Source organism: Malaya genurostris, chromosome 2, assembly GCF_030247185.1.
Source record: "Malaya genurostris strain Urasoe2022 chromosome 2, Malgen_1.1, whole genome shotgun sequence".
NCBI classification, from domain to species: Eukaryota; Metazoa; Arthropoda; class Insecta; order Diptera; family Culicidae; genus Malaya; species Malaya genurostris.
The window spans coordinates 20516344-20530263 of NC_080571.1; the positions used below are offsets into that span (position 1 = coordinate 20516344).

A 13920-nucleotide genomic window follows, 5' to 3' on the forward strand; every position below is an offset into this window, starting at 1 on the left:
TTTAGCTCAAAATCACTACCCATTGTGTGACGGAAGATCAGTACCGATATTGATCGATGTGATTTAAAATTCACTGATCAACTGATCATGAAAAGATTCTCCGGCAGTGATCTCGTTTTGATGAGGTTTTGGTCTTTATTTTCTCAGCCCTGTACGCTACCTTAAGGAAATATTATTTTTTACCTAAAACAATAATATATCTGTGGACCCCTAGGAGGAATAAAACAGATGATTTAAATGATGTTAATGATATTAATAAAATAATTCCGATGATTTTGTAGTTTTAGGGATATTTTTTATCCTAATGACAGCATGTAATAAATCGATTTTTCACTCATATTTGTATGGTTTGTTATACATATTGAGTATGTATTGAGATTTGAGATTTTATTTATTTTGAATTCGTGACATGTGACATAGGGGGGGTGGAGGGTCTTTGCTTCTGTGACAATTTGTGACAAAGGGGGGATGGGGAGTCAAAAATCGTCAAAAAAAAGCGTGACGTTTTTTATGGACAGCCCCTTACCAGTATCCGGTTTTCGATCCCGGAATGTACCCCAACATTTTATTTGGAATGCACTACGATTTCTCGAAGATGGCAAAAACACATCAAATGAAATGTTTTACAATCCCTTATGTGATTTTAACAGACTTCGTCTTCACAGATTTCCGAATCCCGGTACCAAATAGAAATCGGGAATTGCTCAATCGTTTTCTCAAAGAAAACCACATCGAATTTCATTACCAAAAATTCCAATTCAAAGACTAATTGATGAATTTTATCCGATTTTTTAAAAACTGCAAGGATCAGCCCCATGGGGTTGTTCGAGCCATTGATGTGGAACAAGGCAACCAAAATTTCTAATGATCTACAATCAAAAAGTTCAATCAATCATCACACTTTTGAATCCGCTATTGCACGAAAGTTTGCTTAGATTGATCTTGATTAGGAACCAACACCAAACATTGTTTGTTTTATAGCCGACGAAATTACACCAATATCCCAAATGTATGCAATTATATCTTTGTACATACTTGCGATACGACTTGATATTTAAGATTCTCTTCGCCAAGCTTGCGTTCAAGTTTTGTATGCAACCAGTTATTTTTATAGCGTTAAGTTTCTCTACCATTCTGCGATTTCGGTTGAAGCGATAAACTTTTTCTCATTATCAATCGAGTCCATCTTATATAAATTGGAAATTAATCTAACGCACTCAAAATTTACCCTGGGGTAGTTGTCAATTTCTCAGACAAAACGATATAACACGGAATTTCATCCGAGCTTCCATGACACAAGATCAGAGCATACCAATTAAAGCTTCAAATTGTTTTATGTCACTTTTGGTATTGCTGTCTAGCAACAACCTACCTCTGGCATGCTACGCGTAGGACTGAAACGTTAGCTATAATTTTGCTTCTATATATAGACTCGCGTGCTTCCAACAGCTTCGCTTTTGCATCTATTGACCAATCAGAGCGATGCTTTCCCTTTGATATATCGCTTACTCCTTCGAAACCGTCGTATATGGCAGGGAAATCCGATATGCCGGAGATTTTTAGCAGATAAAATAGGATACTGCTCGCCACTAATCAAAATTTCAATCATTTATAATTGAAAATACGTGGCTTGATACATTCAAATCGAATCTTAGATATATTTCCAATCAAATGACGAAATAATATTAATAATTGATACAAAATAGACTGAACTGTAAATGTTTAAAACCTGACCACATTTCTACGTGTGTTTTTCCTTGAGTTTCTGATTTGCGCCCCTATATAGAAAATAAAGATGTGTTCCACATCAAAATTCAAACCGTCGTTGAGCTCAAAACTGAAACGAATCGTTTTGACTTATGCTGAAAGGATTCTTAGTGTAAGTAGGATCGTACTACTAGCCATTCAATGATTCGACTTGCAGTACCAAAATTACAGGGTAATGAGTGATTGAAATTTCAAACTGTCATTTGAAACGACGATCATCAAAATAATTTCATGAAACCAAAACACACCGAAGAATATTTTTGCAAAAAAAAAAACATGCGGATTGATTTAAAAAAAGAGGTATCATTGCAAGGTGGATTAAGCTAGTTTTTTGCTTTGTGTTTCATACTTTATAGAGAAACGAAAGCGGATTTACGGACTTTGGTAACCATGGCTGAAGGTATTTAGTATATCTGCAGTATTCTAATACAGCGAAACCTCCATTTACGAACTAAACGGGGGCTCATAAATGAAGATAGTTCGTAAAAAAAAGTTTACGTTATTTGGGATTTGGTTCGTAAAAAAAGTTTTGTGTAATGAATGTGGAAACCCCCAATCACATGGCCATTCTCGGAACGGATGTGATAAGTGGGTGCAAGAAAATGATGTTTGGGATCGGTTCAAAATCCAAGATGGCGACTTCCAGTTTATCGATATTCCTAAAAATTCGATTCGAAGCGCTTCAGTTGCATTTTTTTCGAATTGTAACAGAAAAGTAAAACTTCCCGCAAATACAAAAACAAGAACAACTGTCACTGAAATGCCATCTTGGATTTCCGAACCACTTCAAACATCGTTTTCTGCCATCTACTCATCAATCCCGTTCCGAAAATACCTATAATGTAGTAATTTCCATGGAGCCGGAAATTGTTTTCATTGGATGCAAAAACCTCTTTTTACGAAGTTTGTTCGTAAAAAAAGTTTACGTTATTTGAGATTTGGTTCGTACACGGAAAGACCGAAATCAGTATTTTGGCAAAAAAATTAGTTGATTTTCTGATTTTAGTTAGTTACATTGTGAGACAACTAAAAAAATCTTACTTTTGCTAATTTTGATTTTTTAATTCTAATTCCCTTAATAATAATAAAATATTTGTTGAAATTTGTTTTTTAGTTGAATTCACCAATTAAACGTGCTGTCATTTCTTAGCTAAGACACACTTCATATCCATTCAACTATTCTTTTAGTTGAATTAGAGAAATAAAACGTTGTTTTCAACCAACATAAATGGTTGAATTGGTTTCTGCAATTTGCAGCTATATGACACTCTGTCACCGAAGAAACGTTAACACCGTAATGACTACTAGCCACTAGATGGCACACTACTATCGAAAAAAATTTCAGTCGCGGTTATCTTTTCTACATTGACAGATATAAATACGATGTTGTATTGGAGAAAAAGACATAAGCGAAACATAAACTTCTTTTTGAAAATTTTTCTTCTAAATCGCTGGTTTCTTCATTCGACTTCGCAAATTCCACTCTCTCACTGAAAACTTTGAGCACTCTTTCCACTAACAGTTTACGTCATTTTTACATATCGGTTTAGAAATTTATATATGGATATATCGTAACAGATGCGAAAAACATCTAAACAATTTTCAAGCAGTTTCTACAAGACTGTCCTTTTTAGCTTTTTAACTAAAACAGAATTAAAAACAAATAGAAACAAATTTTCTGATTTTAATAACAAAATTAGTTGTCAATGATAATTTCCTGTTGGATTGAAATATTGCTGGTTTGTGTCCAGAATATTCGCCAACTAAACACATTCTCTAAAAATAAGAGTTTTTTTCAGCAAAGTAAATTCTCAATTTTAATTAATTTTATAGTTATTTTGGAAATTTTGTTGTTCAAATCAACTAATTCTAAAACAGTAATACGAATTAGGCGCTTGTGTTTTTGACTCAAAAGTTGATCGGAGAACCGAACAACAAATTTAAAATTCATCTGTCAATTCCCAAAAGAATAAGTAAACTGTAAAGAGAAACTGTCATTTGCAGTCTTGGGACGATCCAATTGTTCGTAGTTCGACATTTGATTTCTGGTAGTGATTGCATCTAATGCATCTTCAACCAAACCCGCTGTCGGATAAATGTAATGGGAAATCGAAACTCGTATAACATTAAATACTTGGGCATTCGGTCAACTGACCTACACGGAACCGAAAAAAACAACCTAATTTTCAGTACTTTCCACCCAATTTCGGTGTTCCGTTCAATAATCTAATTTTCTATGGCTCTAAGTAGTTTCTAGAGGGTACTTCAAAAATGTACTGAAAGATGAGTTATATCTACTCAATAGTAAGCTATATTTACTCAAAAAAAACGTGCTTAATCCATCTAGCAGTGAGATTATACCTTTTTTTATCATCCGCATGTGCTTTTTGCATGAATATTCTTCGATGTTTCAGTTTTCATGCCATTATTCTAATGTCCGTCGATTCAAGTGGCAATTTGAGATTTTAATCACTCATTACTCTGTAATGTCAAAACAGCAAATCGGATCGAATTTGAATCTAAAAGTGTAACAATCGATTAAACATTCCATGATATGTCGAAGTAATTTCCACTTTATTTGAGTTTAGGGTAATTTAAGATACTTCCAGAGCCGGTATTCAGGAACCAGCATAACCCAAACCCGAAATGAAAACTAAATACAAAAAAAAATGAAATAAGTTTATTATACCTAATTAATTTATGTGAAATAGACATTATACTAATCACCCTGTATCCCCGAAACCGGAATTTGGATCTAACTGAAAAACAAGATGTTTTATAGAATCTTAAAACTTTTCATTTGAATTTTAGATGATTCTTAGATTTCATTTGAATCTTAAATCGGTTCAGCCATCTACGAGAAATATGAGTTTCACTGTTTTAATTTCGTTTCACATATCATCCTGTAGTTCCGGAACCAGAGATCGGAACCAAGCATAATTCAGGAACCTTGTTTGGAAGTATACAACTTTTCATATGAATCTGAGTTTGTAGAAAACGGTTGAGTCATCTCCGAAAAAAATTGAGTGAAATTATTTGTCACACATGCATTTGCTGATCTCGACTAACTGATTCGAATGGTATATGGAAGTTATGTTCTTCCAGCATTGATTACTGTAAGTAGTTTAAATCAATATAATTATGGAATTACTTTCAACTCGAAAATGCTGATATCTTCTGGTTTACATATGCCATATTCGAACGATTATTTTGCCAAAAACGAACCGTGCTAAAATCGGTCCGAGGCAAAATATCATGCTGTACACAGTCTTTTGGGTACTTAAAAACAAATGTATGTAACAGTACAAAAAATCGTGTTTTATGTTGCTTCCAAGCATTTCTTTGCCAGACAGCGCTCAAAACTTCTACTGCTGGAATAGGGGGAAAAGTCGTTTACACAAAAATTTCGATATCTCCGTTAAAAATGGACAAATTTTAACAATCTATGGCTTGTTGGATAGGTATTACCGTGCGGAATCTAAGTCTGAAAATATATTCTGTTTTCAAGGTCAATTGTGACAGATACTGCCAAAAAACTGAAAATTTTGACATAAAACTTCGTATAACTCAAAAAGTAAACATCCGATCTCAAAACCATTGAATAGCGTTCAGGGTGACGGGGAGGCCTTTCATTTGCGACTAGTTTGATTAAAATAGGTCCAACCATCTCTGAAATCTCGACCTCTTAGTTGACAACACACACACATACATACACACACACACACACACACACACACACACACACACACACACACACACACACACACACACACACACACACACACGCACACACACACGGACATTTGCTCAGTTCGTCGAGCTGAATTGATTGGTATATAACATTCGGCCCTCCGGGCCCCGGAAAATTTTTCTAAAGTTTGAGCGAATTCTATACCTATTTTTTATATTTATGAAAAAATGTAAAAACACAGAACTTTCAATAGTTCCTACGGCAAAAATGTGCATTTTACTCGCCAAACGCCAATCTCTCTTCCCGAACTTTCCGAGTTTATACCGGAATCTTGAGCAATTAATTGTTTTTGCGTTGCTCCTGGAGCGATTATTTCAAATTGTTAAATATATCTCCAGGAAATTGCTTCCGCTGCCGCGTTCAGCAACCAAAAAATGTATCAATTCCGAAATAACGTCACGCCTGAAGCTCACCAACCCCGCCTGATGGGGGCTATTCCCCAGATAAACACGTCATACCTCGAAAACCCTGCAAATGGCTGCACCATTTGTTCAACCTGAACAACAGACCCCGACAGAATTCGGTTGATTCACACCACACTTAAAAATATGTTCTCTCGCTCCCTCTCCCTCTCTCTCTGTCTCTGTCTTTCGAGCGCGCTCAGGATAAACCGATCAGAAATTGGAATCAGATCGAGGTTGACGCACCTCCCCGGGAAGCTCCCATCTAATGACGCACGCAACGCCCTGTTGATTAGGAGTAATTTAGAGGCGAAACTCTGTGAGAAGGCGCGTGTACGTGGGTTCGAAAATTTGGCAATCAACAACTAGATATTTCCCAGCCGGAACCTGTGTTCAGCAGTTAATTCCGATAATTCCAGCGATTAGTTCCTCTTTCCTTCGAGTGAACATTTTGAGGGGAAAATTTCGGCGGATTTCGACTTCCGTTTCCGCTTCGATTTTTATCACACACACACACACCAACCGAATACAGTACAACAATCATCGTCACAATCGAGTGCGCTGTGTCAACGCGAAGACAAACAGCAAACAGACATTTATCCTAATTACCTAAACGATCCGGCACGTTTCAGTTTCCCGGAATAAATCGTGCCGCACTGCAGCAGTAGCTGAATGATATCATTGTCGTGGCGAGTCCGCCCAGGGAACCGAATCACAGAGCCAAGTGCCAAGTCACTGAGTTAGTCGGTGAGTGAGTGAGTGAGTGACTTGAGTGAATAGCACCGAAGGGCTGTAGGATGCCTATTTGTACGCTGCCGACGGTTAGGATCTACGAAGACTTTGACAAGATCAGTGCCAAGGAGGTGTACTTCACGGACGCCGGAGAAAAGATAACGCTCAAATTGTTGCATTTTCCGGAGCTGAGCCCCGAGGAACAGGAGCAACTGCAGAAAAATATGCCGGACAGCGGGGACGACAGTGAGAATGCACGTGGTGAGGGCGGCATTGGGACGCCCCCGCCGATGGAAGATCGTCAGAGGCAGCGAAAAAAATCCACCGGTCGCAAGATCAGCAACGAGCAGCGCCGTAGCAGTGCGGGTGGGGCAAGAAAAAATTCCAAGGAAGACTTGCTGGTGGAACAGCAGGCGCAGAGTGTCGTAGCTCATCATCATCACAATGTGCATCACCATCACTACCATCACCATCACCACCACCATCACCATCCGCACAGCTGTCATCAGTCGCGACCGTCGCCAGGCATGGGTTCGGTGGAGGAGTGCAGCAATGGACCGTCGTCGTCCTCGTCGTCGTCGTCGTCGTTGCGTCGCAGACTCACCGCCGCCAATCGGTCACCGTCGCCGAGACATGGCACTTCCAGTCTCTCTCCGGGGTACGAACAGTACCAAATGTCCCTGCTGGAAGTTCCGATGCCGTGGGACTACGGGGACGCCTCCAGTGATGATCTCAGCTCCGAGTGGGATTCGGATGTGCCGGATATGCGCCCCGATCAGGGACCGAAGGTAAGTCGAATGTTTTCCTCCGAGAATTTTTTTAGCCGCCATTTGAACCTCCGTGCCACAGTCCATGTTCAGTGAGTCTGAAGTAGCCTCGCCGGCAGTGGCAAATTATTTAACACAGAACGAATTTATCACACTTCAATGAAAGTACCGCGGCTTGATAGCACTTAACCCTGAGCTGAGCTCTGGCAAAGCGATTGTTTTGATGAGTGGTTTTCTGTCCTGCCCCCGGAGCAGCAAATCGTTTCGCTCATGGCTGGTGTAGGAGATTGAGAAACAGTCGGTTTTTAATGTGCTCACTAATCATTTTATGAGGCTAGGCTGAGGTTATGATCGATTGAGATACTTCACATTCCAGGGTTCATGACTTCATGTTTGCAAATGTTTCAGTATAGTAACTGCATGTAATTACCCACCTGAATATTCGAATATTAAAAATTGTTATTATTTATAAGATCAAGAATATTTTTATTGTAACTAGGAATAATAAATAAAATTAAAATTATCGATTGCTTGTACTCAAGGTAGAGCAAGGATGTTAAGATATACAACAGGAAGGTTAGACGTGACAAGGGTTATTCGAGCAAGCAAAAATCTCTCTAGCAACCTTCAACCAAAGGAGTCTAGCTTAAGCATCACATCAATGCAAATGTTACCAGAAGTTGTTACTTTCTGCTTGCGGCAGCTTTCTCATACACAATGAGTTCTTCACAATCTTTAATAGAAAAAAAATTACTGTCTATATTGACTATAAACTTGGTCGTGAGCGAATGAGACATCCATTTGAACAATATTTTCATGCCCAGATTTTCGCGAAAGTCTATTCATCTTAGCTCATCTAATCTCATGAACTTCGATTTGGCGTTCATCTACCATGATGTTCAAAACTTGCTGTATTTTTTCCGGAAGAATGCTTCATTTGGCCACGTTTAAAATCAGAATACCAAAAATCTTTGTTTTTCACGGATCCGGGTAATATTTCTTAAACCGATGCTGTCCTTGCCCGGGTTTCTCCTTTTAAAAAGCAATGTTTTATCAACACACGGAGTTCGTAATCCCCATTTTTGTTTCCAAAAATGAACAAGTAATGTCACTCATATGTCGGTAGGCTTAGTGTTTGTTGAGCGATTGACGAGAAATTTTACATATGTCACCTGAAGGTTGGTACTTCCGAAAAATGAGGTTAGCTTGATATTACAAACGTCATCTCTGGGTCAGTCTCGGGACTTTTAGAATAATGTGTTATGGACATCAGCGGTTGGACTGTTTGTGGATTTGTTTTGTGCGCCGTTCAACTTTCGCGATACACATTTTGTTCGAAAATCGGCTGTTGCTTCGTATTCAAGAACAAATATTGGCAATGATTTTGAAACTAGCTGGGTAGTCCTACGTCAACAGTTCAAACAACCCCACAATAGTTTTATGTCGTATTTAGCTTTTAAGGTGAAATGTAGCGTCGTAAAATGCGCGCAAAATTTTATTTATATATTCACTAACTAACATGCACTGCCAACTATATGAATTTAGCAGTAAGTTTCATAATAATGTGCACCTCATTTCGCCATTGCTTGTGAAAAAATACTCATGAAATTGAAAATTTTCACCAATCGCACTGTAATACCGGAACCGGAAGTCGGATCCAGATCAACTTTTCGGGGACTTTTTGAAGAATTTCAAGACCTTTTATTTGCTTCTTGGTTTGTGAAAATTGGTTAAGAAATTTCCGAGAAAATTAATTGCATATTTTTTCATAAATTTTCACATATTTCCTTGTAATTCCGGAACCGGAAGTGGGATCCAAACAAAACTCAGGAAAATTGTATAAGGCTAAAAGACCTTTCATTTAAATCAAAGTTTGTGTAAATCGGTTCAGCCATATTTGAGAAACGTGTGTGACTATTTTCCTCATTTTGGTGCATATCACCCTGTAATTCCGGAACCGGAAGTCGGATTCATATGAAACTCAGGAACTTTGTATGGGACCTCAAGACCTTTCATTTGAATTCAAGTTTGTGAAAATCGGTTAAGCCATCTCTGAGAAAATTGAGTGACATTATTTGTCACACACACATACATACATACACACACACAGAAATTTTGTGATCTCGATGAACTGAGTCGAATGGTATATGACACTCGGCCCTCCGGGCCTCGGTTCAAAATGCAGTTTTCACAGTAATTGTATAACCTTTCTATATGAGAAAGGCAAAAAATGTGGAAAAGTTTATGAAAACTTTTTCATATTTCGGTCGTTTTGGATAAAATTTTATAATTTTGAGTTGCATTTTCAGATTCTTTGTGAAATTCTGCTACAAACACTACTTTTCAGTTCTAAAATCATCCCCGTGGAACGGAACAGTGACCGTTTATACATTTCAAAAACCAATTACGGCTCGGCAAAGCAAAATTTAAAAATTCTAAGAATGCTTAGTTGTGATAAATTTGATTTCGAAAATCGGTCTAGTTTTTGAATAATTGATCAAAAACGCGATTCGCGCATTCCGCTACATTTCACCTTAAATACGCAATTTTGTTTCGAAACAAATTTACGTATTTAATGTAAAGTTATATCGAAACAAAACATTATAAAACCGACCTTACACTTTTAAGGGATAAATATCATTTCAATAATTCAAAATAGTGAGTCTTCCCCACGGTACGAAAAATTACCCACCCATGTTATGCCCATGTTTCACCGGCACTGCCGACCATTCCGAATTTTGCCGTGCAAAATGGAAAAAAATTCTTTCATGTTCGGATACAATATCTTTGCTTCGTTTCTAAGAATCGAAACCTTAGAAAAAATTATTCGAAAATTGTTCAATGCACTGGGATCTTTTTACGTGGTTTTTTATGCGGTTTCTATTTACGCGGCTTTTTTACGTGGATTTCCTATGTTAGGATTTTTTTTGTTTTAGAAATGCATGTAACTTCGAGATCTGGTGAAAGATAAACTCAAGATTACAATGTCCCATACGATCCATCGAAAAATATCGGATCAGTAATCGTGAACCAGTGAACATAGTAATAGTGTAATTTTGTTGACCCTTCGTTAATAAGCGTCGATAAACATTTGAAAATGACGGTAAAATACCATGGCAACAATACAAGTTTGGAAGGAAGTACGAGGTCTGTTCAAAAAGTTCCCGGAATTTTTTAATTGCGCGCGTCTGGAGAGTCCGGTGGTCAAAATTTTTTTTATTGTGTTGATACATGTGTTCCTAATGTATGGTGAAATTTTCAGCTGTATTCATTGTTTACATTCTGTCTTGTAGCGGCTGGTGTAGACGTGTTTTTTTGAGCTCGGCGATTTTTGTTAGTTCAAACAATGAAAGAATTGAAGAATTTGTAATAAATTTTGCGTGAAAAATGAAATAAAGTGTAACCAAGTGTGCAAAATGTTACAGAGAGTCTACGGTGAGTCTGCTATAAATAAAACAAGTGTTTACGAGTGGTATAAGCGTTTCCAAGATGGCCGCGAAGACGTTGAAGACGACGAACGCTCCGGTCGACCCAGCACGTCAATAATCGATGAAAATGTGGGAAAAGTGGAAAAAAATGATTATGGATGATCGCCGAATCACTATTAGAGAAGTTGCTGATGAAGTTGGCATATCATTTGGCTCATGCCATCATATTTTTTTGAATATTCTGGGCATGAAACGAGGGGCAGCAAAATTCGTTCCAAAACTGCTGAATTTTGATTAAAAAAACAAACGCATTACCATCGCTCAGGAGCTGTTAAACGACGTCAACGACGATCCAAATTTACTTGAAAGGGTCATAACTGGTGATGAAACATGGGTGTACGGTTATGATGTCGAAACAAAAGCACAATCGTCCACGTGGAAGCACCCAACGTCACCAAGACAAAAATCGCCGAGCTCAAAAAAACACGTCTACACCAGCCGCTACAAGACAGAATGTAAACAATGAATACAGCTGAAAATTTCACCATACATTAAGGACATATGTACCAACACAATAAAAAAATTTGACCACCGGACTCTCCAGACGCGCGCAATTAAAAAATTCCGGGAACTTTTTGAACAGACCTCGTAAACCTATGTAAACACCACATACAATATTTTGATACTTCCATTCACTTTAATGCTTCGTAAGATAAGAATGTAACAAATTAAATATATTCTTAGTAATAATTTAATTAATTTTTCAAGTTTCAAGATCAACTCGATATGCAGCAAAATACCGCGATTTCTTTCATATAGTACCCGATCAGATGCACATAACAAAATCATAACACAATTATATCAACAGTTGATATTTATAACAATTTGTGTTATTTTGAGATATTTAACAAATGAAAACAGTTGAGAGTTAAAACTTATGATAACAATATAATAACAAAATCAGTTATGATGTTTTATTTTCATTTGCACGACTCATGATGAATTTCATTAATTTGAAAAATGAGTTCTTCCGTTGCTTTATATCGAAATATAATGATCAGAATTTCAAAAAACTAAAAGAAAAAATCAGATCATAAAATAAATTATTCATTTAATAAAAAAAAATCATTCAACAATTTTTAATTGGAACGATTCTAAAAGTTAGCTGTGATATAGTTTTTCTATGTGAAATTTGTAATCTATTTTTTTTACAACTATTGTTATAAATTTCTACATTCGGACTTCTGTAGTTATATCTAATTCAATAATAATTGTGATACAAACGTTCCAAAATCTGTTACAATTTTGTTCCCGCTAGAGTCTTTTTTGTTATGATTTTTGTTTTTTTAACAGCTTACCAGCCAAAAATATTTCAAATTTTGTTACAAAATATTTCTGAAATATATTACATCAGTTGTTATAAGTCTGTTATTACCATCTGATCGGGTAGCTTACGATTAATGTTTTATAAAGAAACATTGTCATAGTTACGACGCATGTAGCGATTCGTCGCTTGTTGTTTTGTTCCAAATAATAATTGAACTATAACTGACGGTGAACCGGAGGCATCGGATAGGAGGGGTCCTATTTGAATGGTACATGAGAAATCATAGACCATTACATCTTGAGTTTATCTTTGATCTGGTGTTATCCCGAATATCGGTGTCAACTTTTTGAAACTTAGAAAGTTTTCGATTTTTTTTAAAAACAATGTTTAAATTACACCAGATCTCGACGTTTCATGAATTTCTAAGATATTTGGCATCAATTTCTTTAGTTTTGAGGCTTTTGTCGTGGATACGACTTACTTCACTATGGGGCGCCTTTTCAAAATTTACCCTCTGAGAGAGTGATAAGTTTTTGATCGTGAATATCTCTTGTTGTATCTAACGTATCAACATAATGGTTTCTACATGCCATCGAAAATATGATCATCAATTTATGGTAACATTTTCATTTAACATTTATAACAATCTTAAATGTTTGGTATCAACGATTATGAAAGAATGACGCCTTTGTCGTACCTGGGTCGGTATAGAAGGTTAAGACTTGATATATTTCGTTCATTCTAGCCTGCGCAGTTGACTGAGCAGGGAATAAAATAAGTACATCATTCCGGTTGGTTCGGGTCCAGAGCTCAGTTCCAGTTCTAGTATCGAGAATTCAATTCAGTATTGAATCAATTGCGGGACGTTCGCTGATCCAGTTTCGCTTCAAACATGAGCGATTGCGTCATCCTGCTGCTGGTCGTTTGCTTTGGAGTTTGATACAACGAAAAGTGAAAAACAATGGGGAACATTATACAAAATCAACCCTTCTAATTGATGGTTCATTCATTCTTGCTGGCGTAGTCGACTCGTTCTGTTCAGGTCAGAATCCAATTCTAGGGTTTAGTTCTGAAATTCAGTTTCAGAATTCAATATCTGATTTTTTTTCCGGATCCAAATTTGAAAACGAAATTCTGGACCGGAATTCTGTAACTAAGATTTAGCTGCGGATCAGAACCCAGGTCCAGAGTTCAGTGCTAGGATTCAGGTTCAGAATTCAGAGTCGAAAAATAATCCTGGTCTTGAATTCAGTTTCACAACACAAACTCAGTGATGAGTGTAACTATTCAGAATTCAATTCCCGAATCTAGCATCGAAAATGAATTTCAATTCTAGCATTCGGATCAAGAATTCGGTGACTGAATTCCAGGTAAAGAATCTTTAACGTCAAAGAAACAGAACGATCCATTTTATTCGTATTCACGTCATCCAGTTATGTCTCTGACATTACCCACCCGCCTCTGTTTTTACACGGATTTCCGAAGTTACACGTTTTTTGCGCGGTTTTTTTTTACGCGGTACGTATCCCCCGCGTAAAAAGAGACCTCAGTGTACTGCTGTTATAGCGACGTGAAAACTCCAAGCGAATGCACCTATTTTCATCTTACCCTTTAGGTCAATCTATCGAGCAGAGACAGCAAATAGCACTCTAACTAATGATTTTCGTTATGTTATTTTTGAGCTAGTTTCGAAATCCAACATGGCGACTTTCGGTTTATTGATATTCCTTGAAAACCATTACAGCAT

The 13920-nt window shown here is 37.1% G+C and overlaps 1 protein-coding gene across 4 annotated transcripts in view; it reads left to right on the forward strand.

The window, feature by feature from the left end:
- The window catches only part of LOC131427520 (inositol-trisphosphate 3-kinase A-like), a 150610-nt gene that overhangs the window by 107251 nt on the left and 29439 nt on the right, over window positions 1–13920 (forward strand). The window contains exon 2 of one of the 4 annotated variants that reach the window (XM_058590782.1): window positions 6552–7439. The exons of 2 other annotated variants lie outside the window; for them this stretch is intronic. In XM_058590782.1, the coding sequence (XP_058446765.1) occupies window positions 6717–7439 (723 nt within the window). In that variant the 5' untranslated portion in view covers window positions 6552–6716. The remainder of the gene's footprint in view (window positions 1–6551; window positions 7440–13920) is intronic. One more of the 4 variants, XM_058590783.1, reaches the window with a different exon arrangement.